This window comes from Camelina sativa, chromosome 7 (genome assembly GCF_030686135.1).
Source record: "Camelina sativa cultivar CO46 ecotype springtype chromosome 7, ASM3068613v1".
In the NCBI taxonomy this organism is placed as follows: domain Eukaryota; kingdom Viridiplantae; phylum Streptophyta; class Magnoliopsida; order Brassicales; family Brassicaceae; genus Camelina; species Camelina sativa.
In genome coordinates, this window is record NC_141886.1 from 15,281,104 (window position 1) to 15,302,724 (window position 21,621).

The 21,621-nt window shown below is 34.4% G+C and overlaps 3 protein-coding genes and 1 long non-coding RNA gene across 10 annotated transcripts; 3 read left to right on the forward strand and 1 right to left on the reverse strand.

Annotated features, from left to right (window-relative positions):
• Positions 1-1,479: 1,479 nt before the first annotated feature.
• Positions 1,480-3,016, reverse strand: LOC147941238 (uncharacterized). The gene is made up of 2 exons (XR_015562761.1): positions 2,753-3,016; positions 1,480-1,867 (listed from the first exon to the last, which is right to left on the reverse strand). It is a non-coding gene; the product is annotated as an uncharacterized LOC147941238 (long non-coding RNA).
• A 1,188-nt stretch (positions 3,017-4,204) lies between these two features.
• LOC104701023 (uncharacterized) lies at positions 4,205-8,101 on the forward strand. 3 transcript variants are annotated; one of them, XM_087456342.1, is made up of 5 exons: positions 4,205-4,943; positions 5,164-5,281; positions 5,848-6,200; positions 6,380-6,478; positions 6,572-8,101. In XM_087456342.1, exons 1-5 carry the CDS (start codon positions 4,282-4,284, stop codon positions 7,866-7,868), a joined length of 2,529 nt encoding a protein of 842 aa, XP_087312468.1. In that variant the 5' UTR covers positions 4,205-4,281; the 3' UTR covers positions 7,869-8,101. The 3 variants fall into 3 exon arrangements, with proteins under 3 accessions (XP_087312468.1, XP_087312470.1, XP_087312469.1); XM_087456344.1 differs by having other exon boundaries at positions 4,261-4,943; positions 5,814-6,200; XM_087456343.1 differs by having other exon boundaries at positions 4,261-4,943; positions 5,856-6,200.
• A 5,705-nt stretch (positions 8,102-13,806) lies between these two features.
• Positions 13,807-17,878, forward strand: LOC104701024 (uncharacterized). 5 transcript variants are annotated; one of them, XM_010416648.3, is made up of 3 exons: positions 13,807-14,131; positions 14,972-15,646; positions 15,739-17,878. In XM_010416648.3, exons 2-3 carry the CDS (start codon positions 14,981-14,983, stop codon positions 17,674-17,676), a joined length of 2,604 nt encoding a protein of 867 aa, XP_010414950.2. In that variant the 5' UTR covers positions 13,807-14,131; positions 14,972-14,980; the 3' UTR covers positions 17,677-17,878. The 5 variants fall into 5 exon arrangements, with proteins under 5 accessions (XP_010414950.2, XP_010414949.2, XP_010414951.2 ...); XM_010416647.3 differs by having other exon boundaries at positions 13,826-14,074; XM_010416649.3 differs by having other exon boundaries at positions 13,870-14,074; positions 14,976-15,646.
• A 324-nt stretch (positions 17,879-18,202) lies between these two features.
• On the forward strand, positions 18,203-19,997 carry LOC104701026 (heavy metal-associated isoprenylated plant protein 35). The gene is made up of 3 exons (XM_010416651.3): positions 18,203-18,602; positions 18,715-18,790; positions 18,877-19,997. The coding sequence occupies exons 1-3, from the start codon at positions 18,483-18,485 to the stop codon at positions 19,767-19,769; spliced, it is 1,089 nt and encodes a 362-aa protein (XP_010414953.1). The 5' UTR covers positions 18,203-18,482; the 3' UTR covers positions 19,770-19,997.
• Positions 19,998-21,621: the final 1,624 nt, after the last annotated feature.

Genomic DNA, 21,621 nt, shown 5'->3' on the forward strand with positions numbered 1-21,621 from the left:
TGGAAATTGCTCATTGCAAATCGCCTGCAATGAAATAGTAGCAGAGAATTTTTATGAAAAGAAGAAAAAGGAAACAAATAAATAAAACATACACCAACATAGGATAATAATAAAAAAAATTAAAATATATGTAGCTGAAGCATTTTTACAAATCTTAGTTACAAAGTTGTGTCTTAGAATTAAAAACACATCTCACCATTGTTTTATAGTTTTTTTTCTTGTAAAAAGAAGATGACATAAACAATTTCAAAAACAATATGTAAGATATTTGAGGAAGTAATTTTACGTTTTCAATCAAACGTTAAGTATATACTAGATGAATACCTACGCTATGCGCGGGCTTATGACTTACCGCTTTAAAAAAAAATTGCTACTAATTTGTTTTTCGTGTAGAGTTTATTTTTGTTTTTTAAAAAAATTGTGGAAATCTTGAAAAATATATTTTGACGTTGATTGTTATGATACTTCACATAAGTGTTCTCATTTTGTAATTGAATTATTAGATAAATGCATGAACAACTTTGTTTTGAGAGATTTAAACATTCTACAATTTTTGTCTAAAACTTCAAAAAAATATATTTTAAATGAAAGTTTGATATAAGGATGCATATTTTGTAACAAAGAGTTTTTTGGTTGAATAAATTTTAAATTCATTCAAAAAAAAAACTTAAGTATTTATATATATTCATACTTCAACTTTTCAATTAAATACTATGAAACACTAATATTTTCTTTTATCAAGAATTGCGCTAACTCTTTTTAATATATATATAATTAAGATAGACATCTTTTTTTTATGTTAGCTCTTCAATTTCTTGAATATAATTATAGAAGTTGGTTTTTAATAAGAATTTCATTCAGTTTTCTTTTTGACAACTTTTAAATATTAGAATATGAAAACCAACAGTCATGAATATTTTCAACCATCTTCCTCTTGTCTCCGAATTTTTCTAAATCAACATTCTATAGTTTTATTCACCTATCTTCCATTTGATAGTAAACAAAACCCTAATCTTTTATATATATATAAATTTTTTCTCCTAGGGATAAACTTTCATTAATTTTTTGCAATAATAACCAATATCTCTATCACAGTTGCAACTCTTCAAACTACTGACAAAATTGTAACGTCTAAACCATATATACATTCATGGTTTATGCCAAGAGGAAGAAGTGGCTCTTTGAGTCACTCCCGATGTCTTTTTGTCTTTTAGTGATGCATCTATTTTTTTGGGACATGTTTTAAGCCTCTCTAATTTTTTTTATGTAAATATTGAAACTGCTTGTGATATTAAAAAAAAACTACAGATGTTTCATATTCCTTTTTAAGTTTAAGTATGTTTACTTTTAATGAGAATAAACAGATAGCACTCTCTTCACTCTTGACGTGTCACTCAAATGGAGAGAGTTGACCATCTTTCATTAGTATAGATTCAGTGGTTTTTCTCGTATGTGCAATTGATCTGCTCGTCTGAACCATTGCTTTTGGGACTTATATTATATATATATTGGCTGCTTCAATTTGTTACATATATCTTTCCCCTGCTCATCTCTCTTGAATGCCTAATTATGGCAGTATAATTCTCAAACCATCGGATGATTAAGATAATTCCTGCTTCCACATCCTCAACATTTATCCTTTGCAACTAATTAACCATGGCTTTGTTCCTCTACCATCATCGAAACTGGCCACAACCATGGCATTGCTCGCCAGCTGTTCCCACAATCTCTAGGATGTTTGGTCCACTCTTTCCTCTCCTCAACAACTTTCTCTACTCTTCGCACTTGTACTCTCCTAATCTGTTTTTACATCTTCCCTCACCTCTGATGTCACCTCTATTTAGACATGCTTTGGTGATAATTCCCTCTATTAAGGTTTGAGGAAAAAAAAATAGATTAGTACTTCAAGGAACATAAGCAGTTTAAACAGAAACATCATCCGTTTCTCCTTCAACAGTTTAAAGAAAAATCTACATATAGAAAACACACACATTGAGTAGAAAAATCAACCTCACAAAAATATGGAGAATCTTCTTATTTTCAATGGAACAAAATCAGAAAAGAAATGAAAGAATGGCTAGAAAACTTCTAAGGAACAAAGAGTTAACACTTAACAATGATAGGAATAGATCAAAAAATTTCAATTTGTTGATATAAGCGTCAATTTTTTTTCCAAAACATCAAAGATCATTCATATATCTACTTCACAAATGGCTCATTAATAAATGAGATATACACAGAGCCGGCGCTGACTATTTATGGGCCCCAAGTCTAAATACAATAAATGTTGTTTTAAAAAATAATGGTTGAATAACAAGGGGAATAGAGAGGCTGGGAATTGAACCTTGGTGCAAGTCACTGAAAACCTGCTGCTTTACAATCAGACCAAGAGAACTTTTCAAAAAAACAGGCCGATTAATTATTATATTATCTGACGGCCGCAAGCACCTGCTTGCCCTGCTTGTACTCCTGGCCGGCTCTGGATATACATATATAGAATCGACCAAGTTTACAAGACTCAGATATTTGATGACATGTAACAAAGAGAAATCAGAATTTATCTATATTTTAGAGATATAAGACAATAAGAACGATGAACAGAGAAAATCTACGGCCGTTATCTAAATTATTCAAGGTTTTCGATTTTTTTTGTTTGGGGTCAAATTGGGTTTTCAAAATTGGAATCAATCACGAATTTGGCTCTATTGCTTATGATCTCCGTTTATAACTAAAACTGAAAGCGACATATTACCTGGAGACTAAAAAAGACTTCAAATATTATATGTGATGGTGGCATCTCTAAGGGGAAATCACAACTACGGGACGAAAAAGCAATCAGTGGGTAAATGCAAAAGGAAGATTTTAAAGGAATAAACAGAATATGTAAGAATCTCAATATATAAGAGCGTAAGAGTGTGATGATTAACGGAAGGAGTGTGATGTTTGAAGGAAGCAGGGTGAAGAGGCACAACAAAAGGTTGTGAGAAGAAGGAGAAGGGATGATTCGCAAGAGTACATGGATAAAAAGTTGAAATAGAAATACATATCCTTTTGTTTAATGAACCACAACCCTTAGATTAATAAAAAACTAACCTTCACCGTTAGATTAAAAGATGACGTTAGCAGTCCCCTAAAAAATGGGTTTGCTATTATATATAGATATTTCACCTCTCAATTTTATAGTTTATATGATTTTATATTTTGTGAAAGAAAAATAAACCATCATATCATCCATATAATAATAAAAAAAATGCATATACCATGATTTGAAATTTTTAAAACAATTATAAATTATATTTATGAAAAAAAAATTGTAACGGGTCAAAGTTTTTGATTAAGTAACAAGTCGGAATTTTAATATTGATATCCAATTTCATATATTTCTTTTGTTAATTTTATATAGTAAAATAAACTGAAAATATTTTAATTTGGAACATTTCTAAATATTTTAACTTGATATTTTTAAAGAATATCAGAAATATTTCACATATCAAAAGAAATATTGTAAACACTCTAATTTTTTTTAAATATATATATATTTAAAATATTTTTAGCTGACAATGGGTTAAATGTAATGAGTTATACGATTGAATGAATTATGATCCTTATAATAGACAGCAGATTAAATGTAAATGTTAAGATTATATAATGAGATGATTTAAATAAGGTTTGACACCTCATGTTTGAAAATTTGAATATAAAACTTTATGGGATCATTATCTCCACATGATGTAATTGACTAATTACATTCGACATAACTGAATAGTAATTAATATTTGCAATTTTATAATCAACTTACTCAAATAATCTAATATTATAAAATATTTTGGTGTTAAAAACATATTACTTAATTATAATTACATTAAATTTCTAACTAAAATTGTACTACATATAATTATAATTTTTTTTTTGAATAAAACTTAAAAAAAACTCGAATATAAATTCAAAATTTATTTGGCACTGGTTTTGAAAGTTTTATTGAAATAAAAAATAGTTAACAAAAATATATATAAATGTGCCTTTTTCATAAAGGGGATTAATAACATAATTTATGTATTTTTTTTGGGCAAAACAAAATTTATGTTTTATGGTTCTGTTTTTCCTTAAGATATACTAAAATAATCCAAAAATGGAACATGAGTAAACCAAAACTCCAAAACCGATCCAAACCGTATTTAAACCAAATCTTAACCGAAACCGGTCTGTGCAACATCAAGTCTTAATGGGTTTAACAAAGAGAAATGACATAAACCCTTTCCCATGGCTGCTTCTGCAACCTAAATGGCTCCTTCAATCTCTCTTCTTCTCATCAGACGCGTCTCTCTCTTCCACATAAACCCTAAAAGCCGCCGACTTTTCCAACCATTTCTCGCAAAATCATTCTCTACTTCTCCACAGAGCAAGCCTGACTCAACCCTTGAACCTAATCACAAACCCTCTTCTCTCTCTTCTCGTCTTAGCTTCGTCTTCGATCAAATTGATGCTATTGAGAAACGTCACTCTGAGCAAGACGAAACCCTTGAGCGTATTCGTGCTTGGCGTCAATCTAAACAGACCCATCAGCCAAAGACACCATCTTCTGCTCCACAAGATCCGGATCCTAGAGAAGTTGAATCCGTTGTGCCTAATGAGGGATTGGTCTCTTGTTTCGTAGCTGAGCCGAGTCAGATCAATTCTGGCGTGGTGAGTAAGGAGAAGGGTGTGGTGGAGCTTGTGCATCCATGGCCGGAGTGGATGGAGTTGATGGAGACGCTTTTGAAGCAGAATTACTTTGATCATAGGAGAGAAAGAGATGAAGATGAGATGGTGAGTTGTTTGGGGATGGATGTTTCCAATGTGGGAGTAGGTGAAGAAGAGAAGGTTGGAGTTGCCTTGTTTCAGGATTTTAGAGCTGTTCAGAACGCTTGTATCAATTTTGGAAAAGACCGGTTCGATATGCTAAGGTTTGTACATATTCTAATCGAACAAGTTAAACATTTTTTATTGGTCCTATATGAATTGTATGATTCATATATAAGTTTGATCGAGAGTGATTAAGTTTTAATGACTTTGCTATTGTTTCTGTACTCGCTAGTGGCGTTTGAGCAGTTTAGCTGTTAAGATTTAAGATACTGAGGAGGGTGAAGTCTATTTAAATGTGCTTACCTGAGTATATTTCCTCAGGTCACTATCAAGAAATGACATTCAAATCCTTGTTGGCCACGGATGTCCAGCGACTGATAGAAAGGTGGTTTTCTCAGGAAAACTACTGAGGAAGCGTGTCCATCTCGATGAAGGAGATGTAAGTAGTTTTAAATAAGCTATACATACAAGAATTGTGCTTTTATGAACTTGCGTGGTTTAGTAATTTCAAAATTGATTATTGCTACTTGTTCAATCATTCGTCTAGATGCCTAGCTATCAATACCATTGCCATCTCATTGATTTTTGCTTACGATTCATCTCTTACTCTTTGGTTTTGATATAATGTGAGATGTTTGAGACATGGATGAATAATAAGGGAAGGTACAAATAGGTGGGATGAAGAATAGATTACGAGTCTTTGGCTCATTGTTTGTGTGGGAGCTTAAAACGTTGCGATCATTGGTTCTACATTTTAATAGTTGATTCAAGGATAATAGAAGAGGGTTTCATTACTGTTCTTCAGAAATTAGCTTCTCATTTTTTAATAAATTTTCTTTTAGTTTGGTTGGAGTATTGGGCTGTGGCTATTTTCTTAGGTTTCATAAAGTCTCCTCTGTTAATCTTACTGATAAATTTTCTTTTTCTTCCTCGCGAGATTTCCGGTTAATTTCCTAATTGGTTTACTATAGGTTCTTCAGATGATAACATTCATTCATATATTAGGTCTGCAGTTCCTGCAGCTTGAGGAACTCATGCGAAAAGGCGTTTTTGTTAACAAACAAAGAGGATGAGGCTCGAACCATTGATCTCATGCGCATTTTGTTCACCTATGGTTTTGACCCATTGAACGGAACAGTGGCCAACAAAAATCTCCTGAAGAAAAAGTCTGTTAAGACTGTGGTGCGGAAACTGCTGCACGAGATTGTCAAGTTAAGCACTGTACCAATAGATCCTAATCTTACTCCACCAGTTATCAAGAGGGCCCCGCCTAAAGTCAAGCAGCCACCGCCAACTCCTAAACGACGTGTTGGCCGTGATGACGTTGAGATGAAGAAAGGAGATTGGCTGTGCCCAAAGTAAGTCCCACCTTTCTCTTCTGATGACCTCATGATATACCCTATCAGCATTTTAAAATTAGATTATAAAATTTGGTTGAAGAACACTAATTTCGGCAGAAGCTAGGCGCATCTTTTGTTGTATATTTTAAGTTTAACATTTGTCCTGAGATGTTAGTACCACTTCATTTTTGTCTCAGGTGCGATTTCATGAATTTCGCAAAGAACACGATTTGCTTACAGTGTGATGCAAAGAGGCCAAAGCGACAGCTCCTTCCAGGAGAATGGGAATGCCCTGAGTAAGTTGCTATGCTTTTGAGGAAATGTGATTCTGAGAATAAGGATACTGTTTTATGTCATGGAACTGATCATAATGCATGCTGTTATGGCAGGTGCAACTTCTTAAACTATAGGAGAAACATGGCATGTTTCCATTGTGATTGCAAGCGTCCAGCGGATGCTACCTTAGAAAACAAAACACAAGATACACATCGGTTCACAGAAGAACAAACAGACAGGGTTGTAAAGCGGGATGATGTTTCAAATGCATGGAACTTTGATTTTGATGACGATGAATCAGACGGAGCAGAAGTTGCTGCGTTTGAATATGCAGATTCCAGCAAAAAGAATGAAAGCCTTCTGCGGGAGGGTATGAGAGATCCTGAAGAAGAATTTGGTAATCTACCTCCAGGAGCCCGAGAAAGTTCTGATTTTGGCAGAAGCAGAAGACCTGGAGTTGGGTTTGATGACTTTGACGATGAAGATGACATTGATAGCTATGAAATAGACGAATCTGGAGAGAGAGAGGTCTCAGTTGAAGGAGCTCGATCTTCTTTTGCTTCTGACGAGTTCTCAGAGGATGAACAGTTTCCGGAGAAGGCTGGTTTCAATGCACACAGAGGAGGAAGTTCAAACCTTCACAACAGTAGAAAGAAGCAAGGAAACGGTAAGGGAGGTTTCTCTAGGGATGATGAGCTCGGTTTCAGTTCAGATGATGAGGTATCCGCCAATCCCAGGTGGAAATCAAGCCATGTTGCTTCAACCCAGAGAGGTCCACCTTTGAGAAAACTTACATTTGGGTCAGACGAAGAATTTGGGCTCGATTCTGATCTGGAGGACGATGGTCCCAGGTCCAGTCTAAGGCGTGGACAAAGAAACAACGGTGGCAAAGGAGGGTTCAAGGGAAAACGAAGCTCCTATTCAGCTTCAGAATCTGATGATGACATGGATGATCAAGAGTTCAGAGGGTTAAGCTTCTCTGGTAATAGATCGAGAGGAAGCAGAGGAAGAATGAGAGGTGGACGTGGTGGTTTCAATGATAATTTTGCCTCTGATAGCTACAGGGGATCTAATGGCTCGTCAGCTAACAGATCAAGAGGGAGAGGGGGAAGAACAGGAAGCAGAAGGAGTAGCTTTGGTAGTGACGATGAAGATTACAGAGGGTCAAGTTCCCGGGCTAGTAGATCAAGAGGGAACAGAGAAGATAGTGGCGGGTTTGGTGAAAGAATGGGAAGCAGAAGGGGCGGTTTTGATGATGAGTTTGATAGAAAGAGCAGCCGGGGACGCTGTTCAGGTAGTTTCAGGGGGTCTAACAAAGGAGGAAGAGGAGGAAACCGGCATGGGCATAGTGATGGTAAAGACACAGACATCGGAGATTTCAGAAACAGTCGAAGGGTTATCGAGAGATAGAAATGTAAACTGACATTTTCAGACATTATTTCAAATCTCTATTAGAGAGATCATAGTCACTTGGCTATAGTGGCATCAGTTCAGTTATAATAACAGTCGTCATTTTCTGTTGTTTTACTCTGTCTTGTGCATAGGTAGATGAGAGTTTTGGGCGAGTTTTAAAAACGGTGGTTCTCATTATGAACACAAAAATCAGGTTTGGAGGTGTATAAAAATGTAAATGGATTCGTGAACTCAAATGGCACGGCCACGCTGTCTAGGCCGAGAAGACGAGAAGTCACCAATGTTCATGGTCAATTATTTTCTTAAAAAGATGTTAATTAAAAAAAGTTTGAGTAATTTATTTTATTATATCATTAATTAAATGAACAACAAAGAGCAAACAAAAAAATATATTAAAAAAATTAATTGACACAAAAATATAGAGGAATTGCAGTGTATAACAAAGAAAAAAACTATATTTCACCCACTAACCATATAAAAATTATACACACTATATTGTATGTATTAATTATACATTTTACTCTTACCATTATCTCCTACCATCATAATTACCATCACTCCTACCACCACCATTTCTGGCGATCAACTCGGACAACTATCTCCAGCGGTCAACTCCGGCGACCACCTTCAGTGACCATCTTCAGCGATCACCTCCAACGATCATCTCCTCCAGTGACTACCTCTGGCAGTCAACTCCGGCGGTCAACTCCAGCAGTCAACTTCACCATCAACCACCACACTATCTATCCTAAAATGGTAATTTTATCTACTCCTAATCCTATTTTTTTAATTTTTTTTGATTAATGTGATATATTCTTAAGTTTATTATTAAATTTGGTTATTGGATAAATTGATCCAAATATATATATATATATATATATATATATATATATATATATATATATTAAAAAATATAATCAATAGTGGAGAGACATGTGCTCAGGTCGAGTCGTATAGCGCAGATAAATTCTTAGCCTCATCGCATTCTCTTCACCATCGGTTCCTCGGGTCGTGTCAAAATTCTACACAACTTTGATTTGGTAGGGAGCCACAATTTGACCATGAACAATTTTGTTGTGCCTTCTTCAAAATTAATTTTAGATTTAAATATCGTAGATTCGTAGTAGAAATGATTTTATATATCGTAGATTTGTAGAATAAATAATTTTAAGATTATAAAAAAATGCAATTTTTAGATTAAAACAAATTTTCATATAATGTTTTTTACTAATCTTCACATATATATAGGGTTTTTTTTTCTCTTGCTTGTAGTTTTGTTAAAAACTCTAGGTTTGTTCGATTTCGAGAGTTACTTACTGTAGTGATGTAAAACTCATTTCTATATATAATAGTAAATCCATTTTTAGGAGTCAATTTAAACCCAATGGATGAGAACGTTTTTGTTTTCTCATCTAACCGTTTAGATTTGTTAATAATCTCAAAAGTTGCTATGTTTTGATCCAATAATTGCGTTTTTTTCGTCGGACCTCCAGCTTTTAATGTTTGTACCTCTTAGTTTTGGTAAATTTCTGTTCACTCCTCTTAGTTTTTTCGCACATTTTTGTTTCACATCTCCTTGTTTTCAAACCTCTTTGTCATATATATATATATATGTGTGTGTTTATTGATTTTTATGGACCTCGAAAAAAGTTTTTATTTCTCTGAGTATTGTTTTACACCTCCGAGTTTTTAAAATCTAAGTATTTTTTTCTTTCAATTTATTAATGGGGGATTTTCAAAAATACTCATTTTCCTATGTCACTTTTTAAAAATATTCTTTCATGTTGTCCATTTTTAAAAATACCCTTTTTATATATAAAATAACTAAATTCTAAGCTCTAAACCCTAAGTCCCTAACCCTTCAAAATTATATCCTAAATGTAAAAAAGAGAACCCAAACCTAAAAAAAAAATCGCAAAATTAATTTAACATATTGTAATTGTGCAAAAGAGGGTAAAAATGAAAATGTTCAAAAAAATGGGTATTTTTGAAAAAGGGTATCCCAAAAGGACAATTCTTGGGTTCATCCCTAGGGGTGAACCACTCTTATTCAGCCTCTTTAAATTAAGGAAACAAATTTTAGTTAAGGAAATAAATTATGTAGATCAATCAATTTTAAAATTATTAATTTAAATATTATATTACAGTTTTAATTATTACATATAAACCCTAACCATTTTTTATAAACCCAAACCGACATATAATTTTGTTTAATTGTAAAATCTAAACCCTAACCACTATTTTATAAACCCAAACCGACATATAATTTTGTTTACTTGTAAAATGTAAACCCTAAACATTCTTTTATAAACCCAAACCGACATATAATTTTGTTTAATTGTAAAATCTAAACCCTAAACACTCTTTTATAAATCCAAACCGACATATAATTTCATTTAATTGTAAAATCTAAACCCTAACCACTCTTTTGTAAACCCAAACCGACATATAATTTTGTTTAATTATAAAATCTAAATCCTAACCATTCTTTATAAACCCAAACCGATATAAAAAAATTAAAATTACAAATTTAAACTATAATCTTCTATTATAACCCAAACCAACATAATTTCCTTAATAAAAGATCTACATAATTTGTATTGTCTTTTTATTTTAATTTTGATTTTTTTAATATGATATAACATGTCATATTGTTGTATTCTGATTGGTTAATTAAGAGGGGGTGAATGAGAGTTGTTCAACCCTAGGGGTGAACCCAAGAATTTTTCATCCCAAAAAGGGTATTCTAACAAATTCTCTTTATTAATCCACTTTTAGGTCAGTTTAAATCCAACGGATTAAATTATTTTTATTATCTCATCTAACGGTTTAAATTTGTTAATGATCTCAAAAGTTGTAATGTTTCTATCCAACAATTGTCTTTCTCCTTGTTGTACCTCAACCTTCAATGTTTTCACCTCTTAGTTTTTCGAATCTTTTTGTTTCGCACCTCTTAGTTTTTTGCACCTTTTTGTTTCATACATATTTGTTTTCACATCTCTTTGTGATATATAAATTTTTATGGACCTTAAAAAGAGTTTTTATTTCTTTAAGTATTGTTTCACACCTCCGAGTTTTTAAAAATTCAAATATTTTTTTTGGACAATATATGGGTTCACCCCTAGGGGTGAACCTCTTCATTCACCCCCTTAGTGAATAAGGATATTAAATCTGTATACATTATTATAGAATTAAAAACTTAAACCACTCTTTTATAAACCCAAACTGATATATAATTTCATCATAATTGTAAAATATAAACCCTAACCATCACATTTGTAAACCCAAACCGACATATAATTTCATTCTAATCATAAAATCTAAAATTCCTAACCATCTCATTTATAAACCCAAACCGACATATAATTTCGTTCTAATTATAAAATCTAAACCCTAACCATCTCATTTGTAAACTCAAACCGACATATAATTTCGTTCTAATTGTAAAATCTAAACCTTAACCACCTCATTTGTAAACCCAAACCGACGTATAATTTCATTTTAATTGTAAAATATAAACCCTAATTCTCACTTATAAACCCAAACCGATATATAATCTCGTTTAATTGTAAAATCTAAATCATGTGAATATTTAAGTTTCCTTAAATAAAAGTATACAGAAATTGTTTTCTTAATTTGTTTTGATTTTTAATTTAATTTTGATTTATTTTTTTAAATGAAATATTAGATGGAACATTCTGATTGGTTGAGAGATGAGGGGTGAATAAGGTTCACCTCTAGGGGTGAACCTAAGTATATATATTTTGTTTTTCAATTTATTAATCGATGTTGATTCAATCATCTTCGTTAAAATCTGGACTGTTTTATTTATTAATTCATTTATCCAACCTTTATTTGGTACCATTTTCCATCTTATACCCGCATTGATCATCTCTTCCAAGTATTAATCTAGGTAATTGATTGTGATTTTTAATTTTTCATAGATCTATCTTTTAAGTCAATTTGGTTGGTTGTATAGCTATGCGCTCTCTCACCATGCTTCTACTATTATTTTTTGTAAATTTTGATAGAATAATAACTTAAATTTTGCTTTAAGTGAATATTTCCAAAATTGATTATCTAACTAAGATTCGACAAACTTGAATTCATATATTTTGTTAACATTGTTTTCTTCAAACAAAACAGGAAACTACGAAGGTCTCAGGAGCAATATTAACTACCTATTGTCATTGAATTGATTTTTGTATTTGCAACAAAATTATTATTTGATTAATTTGGTTTCCTTGTGGTTTGAGGATATGGTTGATTCATTTTAGGCATTATTCCTGAATTTCATACTATATAGTTAAAGGATTACAATAAACCTTTCACTCGAAACATGAATTAACAATGTTAGTCATTTCAAGTTTTCAATTTCCGGTGCGTTGCCGCACGGGTCGACATCCTAGTTATAACAATGCAAATATAACAACACTTTGTTTTGTAGTAAATATATGAATAATATGCATATATTCATATAACATATTTATCCGTATATGTAAGGTACAAAAATTTTATGGAAAATTATGTGATACAAAATAATTTATAAACAAAATCTACACATATGTGAAGGTATTCATTAGTACTTTATTAAAGTAAACTTATGAATTCTTTCTTTCTCTTAAAAAAATTGCAATTGTGTAAAAAAAAAGTATGAAATTACATACTTAATGCATTTAAAAATGGTATTCACTGATCTATGTTAACACCTTGATTGCTTTGATTAAAAAAGTAGAAAATGGATCATGTTCGGGAACTATTCCCTTCAAAAGAAGTTACCTATATTATGGGAATTAAACCGAACCTAAAAAACCTCAAGTGACTGATATCTTCGAAGATCTTATCTCTCGCCCAATGTATGACCTCCTTCTTCATGTGCATAGTGTTAGGATACTAAAGGCGCACGAAAGATAAAAACTACATGAAAACAGCAACATTTCCGTGTGATAAAGTTTGACAGGTTGTTTGACAACATGTCGACGTTTATATTATCGCCGTATAGGTAGAGATAAAGTTTTTCCTAGATGTGAAGCACGAGAAGAAACTATAAATCATATGCTTTTCGAGTGCCAGTCAGCCAGACAATTGTGAGCTCTAACGACAATCCCATTCCCTCCTAGGTGTTTCCCTCATCCTTCCTATATAATAACATTAATTTTTTATATGGGAGGGGTAAAGACTTTGGAACACATAGCAAAGTTTGCATATATTTTCATTGATAATGTGATATGTTTGGAAGACAAGGAATAAGAAAATTTTCAAAAATATCTCTAAATCCCGCAAGATACTTTGGAGAAAACCACTTAAAATGAAGAAGTTTGGAAGAGAACTGATAGTAGAGACATGGTACTCGAGGGTACATAAGTTAGGCGAACCCGCAATCCCAATCCCACAAGATTCCCTTGTGTTCTCTAATAGATGGGTCTTGGCATGCCAAGGGAGAAAAGAGCGGACATGGTTGGATTGTGTCTATGAAGATAAGATCTTGCACCACGGGTAAAAAGATTCGCATAGAAGCCTCTCTTCACTACACGCTGAACTGAATACTCTTCTCTAGGCAATGAAGTGTTTATTGGTCTTGGATATGGATACGACTAATTTTCTAACAAATTGTTTAGATATTCCAGCTTACCTCAATATTGATAATTGACCTACATTTACATCAGAATTAAAGGATTGTAGACATCATAGAAACTGATTTTGTAGTCTTTACATTCGATATATCTATCGAGTAGATAATATCTATGCAGATAACCTTACAAAATGTGTAAAAGTGCATGATCTTTGTATTTTTGATATAAATTTGTTGGTACCTAGTTGGTTCTATTTCGAAAAAATCACTTTCGATAATTTAATATATAGGATTTGAATGTAGAAAAAAAGAAATTGTAAAATATATATTTTTAACATTGGATCGGACTTCAATTGCTACAATGTTGACGTGAATAGTGAATACGCTTGAGTTATGCACAGAATAGTTGAGTTTTATTTTGTTTATTTTTTTCCAAGTGATAAAATTTCTTTCTTTTTGTGCTTCTTACTTTGTTCTCTCTCGAAGACTTAAAGTGTTGAAAGAGCGGCCAAGTGATCTCTCTTCCTCTCTCTCTTTCTCTCCACAAAGAACCAAACTTGTTCGGTCTTCGTTACCTCCTCACACGGAGAAAAATCTCACTTCCAATGCAAAGCTGAAACATCTCCTTCAGGTTAACCACAATCTCTCTTGCTTGCTCCTTCCTTCTCCTCACTAGTACCCGTTTTAGGTAATTCACGTTTCGTCAAAACGTTACTGTTAATGCATAGCAAATCAGAGATATGTGTAAAAAAAGGATGGTCTTTTTACATGAAAGTATTCATCTTTTTCTTTTGTTTCCCCTGTAGAATTCGTGTTTTCACGTTTTGTGTGTGCGTAAAGATTTCAACTTTATGCTCCTTTCCTTTCAACTCGTCTTATCCCTTTACGTGGGTTTACCTGTAAACAACTGGATCGTTGAGAAATTACATGTCTTTGTTGATGCTTTGCGGGATAGACCCTTGTTGTCTCTGATAAGCATGTTCTTGAATCTGGGTTTTGGCTTTGAAATAAATCGATTTTTATGACTTTTATGTCGGTTACTTGGAATTTTGTGTGTGTCTATGGCTGAATCGAGTTCTGCAATTTCTCCTTGTACTTGAGTTCTTGATCCCAAACTTGTGGTTCTTAACCGATGTATTTGATTTAGCGTTTTAGTAATTCATCTTTGAATGTCTAGTTATGGTTTGATTTTAGTCTCCTCTTTCTTGTAATCGTGTTGAGAGTTTAAGTGTTTGATCTACAATGTACCTTTTTGCTTATCTGTTCTGTGTGCTTTTCACCAGAAATATTTAGCTGCGTTTTGTTAATTTGGTGTTCATGCTTAGCTATCGTTAGTTGTCTAGTGTTCTTATTTGGTCTCAGATGAGTCTTTCTCTTGTATGGACATGATGATCTGAGACTGTCGTCGCCTTTTGTTCTCTGCTTGTTACTTTAGTATGTTCTTGAAGCTTTTGTATAACTTCTTTGCAGTTTTTCTTTTTCCATTACCCTCAAAAGGTTCAAGTGACATATGGTTTTGTTTATGCAGACAGTTCTTATGATGGATGAAGAAAACAATCCTATGGAAGATTCTTCTGACGTTGAATATGTCTGTGGAGATCCAAAAGTTGATATTCGTGTTGGAGATGATTATCAGGTTGAGATACCTCCTATGATGTCTGAATCCCAACGTGCAGCACTTCTCTCAAATCATCTAGACTCAGATTCCTCTTGTTCCTTTCTCGTGGGACTACCTGTTGAAGTAATGTGGATAGACACCAAATGTAGAGATAAACATGGACTTAGAGATGATGATGTCGACATGAATGAATCTCTCAAATCTCTTAAAAGAAAAAGAAGCCGCAGAGGTGGGAGTGACGGGAACTTGGTATCAAGGCAACGGATGAATCTTGAAGCTGTGCCTGGGAAGTCATCCAGTTCTTGGGAGGAGTTGGAAGTAGATGGCTTTGTTCTTGGGCTGTATACATTTGGGAAGGACTTTGCTCAGGTGAAGAGGTTGTTAGAACGCAAAGAAATAGGAGATATACTTTCGTTTTACTACGGAAAGTTTTACAAATCTGCTAAATACAAAATATGGTCTAAGAAGCGGAGAAAGAGATGCATACAAGGGAAGAAGCTCTATTCAGATTGGAGGTTACAGCTGTTATTGTCCCGTTTGGTTCCATGCATTCGCGATGAACCGAACAAACAGAAGCTTGTGGATGTGAGTCTCTTTCTTCGAATTCTTACTCTGAAAGTATATATCCCCCAAGTGTATAACTACGCTTTAACAGGGTTGTTGTTAACCATTAACAGGTCTCAAAGTCATTTGCTGATGGGAAAAAATCTCTGGAGGAATATATTAGCGTGGTGAAGGAACTAGTGGGTCTTCGGTCTCTTGTAGAGGCTGTCGCAATTGGTAAACATAAGGAAGACCTGACAGTTCTCACAACGGAACCTGTAAATGCAAAACAATGGTTTACAGTTTCTCCTGCAACTATATCTGGTTTAGGGGAGTACAGTTCACTCACAGTTGATGGTATAATCGAAAAACTTACTGGTGGTTCCCGTCTGAGCAAAGCTCGTTGCAATGATATCTTCTGGGACGCTGTATGGCCGCGTTTGCTACATAGAGGGTGGCATTCTGAGCAGCCAAAGGACCGAGGTTACATCGTCTTCATGGTACCTGGGGTGAAGAAGTTTTCAAGACGGAAACTTGTAAAACGTGATCATTACTTTGATTCTATCAGTGACATTCTCAAAAAGGTGGTTTCTGAGCCTGAGCTTCTTGAGTCTGAGACAGAAGAGACCAGGACTATCGATGGAATCAGTGATTGCAACCAATCAAAAAAAGAGAAACATCGTTACCTCAGGTCTCCAAACTCTTCTTCTACTCATAGGAAGTTCACTGTTGTGGACACTTCTCGGTTGGTTTCAGGAGGAAAGTTGTGTGAATTAAGAGATCCGAAGTCAGAATCTCTGGCTTCTCAATTGAAGGTTTGTCGAGGAGATAAAAATTCCTCTATGGGAAGACTCCAAATGAAGTCGTTGGATATACAGGAGCATGCCATTTTTGCTAATGAACATAAGTGGGAGAGGAGGCGAAAATTAAAACCGGTGGATGACTCGATGAGATTCTTGATTGTGGATACAAGTGTGGAACAAGGTGGACATGTATCCGATATAAGAAGATGGAGAAATTTGCCGGTTTCTGAGAATCCCTGCAAGGTATCCAAAGGGGCCATTGGGGAATCATCACATAACCAATCTTGCACTAATAAAGATGTGAAGTGTGAGTATCTTAAGGGGAATGATTCTGTTGTAAAGGAGGAGACTTTGGAGAATGTCCAACAAGGTCAGTCAAAGAAGATTAAGAAGAGGTTTGCCTTGTTATCAGAATCTATCAACCTTCATTCGGTTAGTTCTCTCGTCTTGCCGAAACGCAGGCGGCTCAGTGCTGGTGTAAGGAAAGATATAAAACGTTCTAGTGAAAGTTTAGCGTTGAAGCCACCTGCAATAAACCAGACAACTAACTGCCACTATAAGTTATCTGTTGATTCTATGGACCTCAAGACTGAGCAATCAGAAAGTACACCAGCACAAGAACAAGAACCAAAAGGGCTCTGTTCATCAAAGGAACAAAGAGCTCTTCATGAAATCAGTCCATCAGAACAACAGCAACAACAAGACGAATCAAATCGGTTGTGTTCGGACAAAAAATGCTCTTCGAAGGATCTGGAACCTGCCCAACAACAAGAACCTCCCAAGTCGCCCTCAGACAAGAATTCTCCGTCAACTGATAATGGAACTACTCAAGAACGTGCATCATTAGAAAAACAAGAAGAAGAAGAGCACAACCTACAGACAAACACAGACATTCCAAGAAGACAAAGTACAAGAAAGCGGCCATTGACGACTCGTGCTCTGGAAGCTCTTGAATCAGGCTTTCTTACACCAAAAAGCATGAAAACTACTACATCTAAACGGAGAAAACGCGAACGGTCTGCAAAGATCAAGCACTCAGCCAATGCGAGTAACAAAACTCCAGACGAGGTAGACAATGGCTTTCTTGTAAACGAGGCCACAACAAGTAAACCGCTAGACCATATAGAGGATTCGGAACCGAGCTTTCTTGTGAATAAAGCAATGATGGAGAGTAAGCCTGTGGATAAAATAGAGGATTCGAAGCAGGCTACTGTCGAGTTCCCTAAACTTCCTCTAATTGTTTTGAAACTTCCCTTTAGGCGTGATTGAAGAATCGTTAAAGACTGAAGTCTGAATCATATTTAGGGACTTTTGATGATCTTAACGCTGGGACCTTCTCAAAGAAGTGTGTATAAAAGAAGAAAGCTTTTTAGCCAGAATTTTTCTTTTCTTATTATGCCCTGGTGAAATCTGCTACATATTTACATATCCATGACTAATTTCTTATTATTTTGGAACTCGTTTCTCATAACTCCTATTTGAATCAGAATCTTCCTGAATGTGCATTAGAACATGAACTTTGAAACGAACATGCTCTAATAACTTTATGGTTCACATTAAAAACATAAACATGTAGATACGATTTATGTGGAGTGTGGTAAAGTCCCAGCAATGTTTGTTCAAGGGCTGGTTGAGGCATCTGAATCTGATCATCTACTGCCACTTCGCTTCATATTTGTCAAGCTTCCACATGACTGTTTTCTAAATCCTCGAACCTCAGCTCAAATATTAGGAGCACTAATTGCTTAAAGTAAATGTTATAAATTCGCTTCTATACACATTCCATTTTGAAATTATTGGGAGTTACTTTGGATGCGAAGACCATTTTATAAAAACTGGTGGTTTATGTTTGAAAACAATAGCAACTTTGAGAACCGTTTTACAAATTTTTAAAGTGTAAAACAAATTTTATAAACCAGCGAAAAAAAGCTCATATCCCCATCCTTTATAATAAAGTCATAATGCATTCCCCATAATCTTTTGCCTTCCCCAAACACACACTCCTGTCTCTCTTTTATCTCTCTTTCTCTTTCCCTTCAAAGACCTCACAACCTTAGCTTCTTTTGTGTTCTGTCATGGCAACAGAAGAAATGAAACTAGAAACAAAGAAAACAGAACAGAAGCAAAAACAATCCCCTCAAATCAAACAAGACCTTCCTCCTCCGACCATACCACCTCTTCCACTTCCATACAAGGTCTGTTCTTACCCTTACATGCACATAACTGATAACTGTATTATAGTTTCCACAAGTTCTTATACGCGTTCAATTCAAAGTTTTAAAGTTAGAGTTACTTTTGTACTTGTAGTCATGCAGCTTGAAAGTTTCAATTCACTGTGAAGGCTGCAAAAGAAAAGTGAAAAAGATCCTTACTAGCATTGACGGTACATAACTATACATACATAAAAATCATTATTTTATATACGTACGTACTTCTTCAATAAATTATACTTGTAATTTTTGGTTACAGGTGTTTATAAAGTGGACATTGATGTGAGCCAACATAAAGTCACAGTAATAGGGATCGTCTCACCGGAGATTCTATTAAAGAAGCTTCACAAGGCTGGTAAAAACGCCGAACTAGTGCCGGAGGAGAAACCCGACCCGGTTGAAAGCAAACCCAAACCCGTCGACACGAAAGAGAAGAACAAGAACAAGAAGAATAAGAAAGAAGAAAAAGTGCAAATAACAACCGATGAAGTTACCTCTTCCGTTACTGATAAACCGGAAAAAACCGACGCCGGGGAATGCGATAAACAACTTTCCGAAAAAACCGACGCCAAAGAGTGTGGTTCCGGTGACGGCGGTGAAAATGCTCCGGTTAAAGAGGAGAAAAAAGACGTTGTTAAACAGAAAGATTCTGTCAAGGAAGAATCTCCGTCACCACCGGCGGATTCTCCGGCTCCGGCGGCGGAGAAGAAAGTTGAAGAAACCGGTGGAGCTGGTAATGGCAAAGTTGGTAAAAAGAAGAAAAAGAAAGGGCAAAACTTGAGCGCTCCCAACAATCCTACCGGTGGACCTACCCGTAGTCAATCACTTCCTCCTCCCGCTACAGAAGATCACGACCGTTCAATCAATCAGATCAACGTAATACCCAATAACAATCCGCCACGTCACGATATGTATCTTTATCCTGCACCAAACTACTATGCGCCGCAGGTCATGTACGGCGTAAGTTATAACGTTGCTCAACCTCCGTTAAGTGCAGACGCTGCGTCGTATTATACACCTCCACCACCGTATTCGTACGCTTACATGCACAATAGTTATCAACCGTCCGATCAAAACGCGTATCCATCTCGACCGTCAGATTCGTTTGAGTTATTCAGCGACGAGAACCCAAACGGTTGCTTGGTAATGTGATGGCAAATTACCAAAAGGACCTTGAACTCTGCTTATACGCCTCGTATGTCTTAAGGGTGGTTTTGTAATTCGAAGCTTTACACGTGCATGTTAGCTTAATGGTCCTTTTAATGTTGTTGTATCAGTTAGTTCTATAACTATGATTATGTTTAGATAAAGACTAGGCTTTTGTTTATTTCTTTTGCAGCTTTTGTTTTTAATTTAATAATTTAGATATCCTTTTAATAACTTTTTGCTCTATCTTGAAAATCATTTACATGCTTTATTTGTCTTTTTATTCTTTTTTTTTTTTTGTTATTGACTAGATCCTTTACTTTCTAGAGTTCTCTAAAAAGAGGAAAAATTAGTTTGTGGTTAAGCTATAATGTTAAAGTAGAAACGATGACAACTGACAAGAAAGCAAGAAATGTGGAAGATGCATTGATGCAATGCTTAGTTGTAAGGGGAAAGTGTGATGTGTAAAGTGTAGAAGCTGATTGGGCACTTTGATTTGGCTGTGTTTTGTTTTCTTATAGTGACATATCTTAATTACTTATGGAGGAATTACTAGTTTAATAGCTTCTTCTTTTTTTGCTTCTTTAGTTTTGCTTTTGAGTTTGTCGACAAACCATGGCATTTAACATTTCCAAATTCTAGAAAATTAAGTTGACAAACAATATAAGTTGCCTAAGCTTTACTTTTACAAAAAATTACAATGCTAATTTTAGCACTGTTAAAAAATGTCAAAGGCTTCAAAACTTAATGGTTGAGATTTACGAGACTGCTTTATTATGCTGAAAATGTACAGTAGTAGGTTTTGACGTTATTTGTTCAAGTTCGATCGGATAATTCGAGTGATCACAAAGATTATTGACACTTAAAAGAGTTCGATAGGCTTATATTTAAGATCCTCTTTGTCGTAAGATCGGGATAATACATAGGCAACACACTCAGAAGCTTTCGAGAATGAACGTTAAGACATAGTTCCCCGATATTTTTGTTCTACGGGACTGCCTGATTGACCAAGTCGTGTATCGACGGTTCCAAGGTGCTAATGGTCCTGGCGTCCAGCTTTAAAAACGCTTAGCCATGTGTCTAGTTCTAACTTCTAAATGATGAGTGTTCTTTTTTTTTTTTTTTTTTTTTTTTGTAATAATATCTCTTACTATAACGTTATCAATAATTTTTCTTTTTCCTTTTTCTTTTTTTGTAATTTCATTATCTCTTTAGTCAATTGTTTGTTACACAGACAATAATACGAGTTATACAATGGCGTAAATCAATTGGGCAAAAGGGACATGCAATTTAAGTGGATTTTGACCTTTCAATTCCAAATCTCTTTGTCACATTTATTGTGCGAAATTAAAGGCATTCTAGATGTAGATGATAAAAACAAAAAACAAAACAAAAAAAGTATTTTGTACTTGTTACTTTTCTTTATACCAATGTGGTTAGTTATGGACTTCGATAAATGTAAAATTACAAAAAAAAAATGAATAATTTATGAAAGAAAATGTGCAATGCTCGAGAAAAATAGGGAGGTTTTAGGAGAGGTGTAACTCTACATATTCATTCATTTCTCATTTGTCTATTATCAATGACGTCAGAAAATATGCTACGTAAAAACAGTACTCAATGCTTTTAATAATCTTAAATTATGTCCTTTTCATTCAAACATGTATTCAATTTATGTAAGAACTTTGAATAGTCACGACTTTTTATTACGACTAGACTGCGACAAAACATAAATGTTAAAGTTTCGTTGATCACATAGAACTCCGATAAAAACAAATGAACAAAGACAAGAGAAACAACTCACGTAAAGTATTAAATTACCTTTGTTAGAGTTTAAAAAGAAAACAAACCACATGAT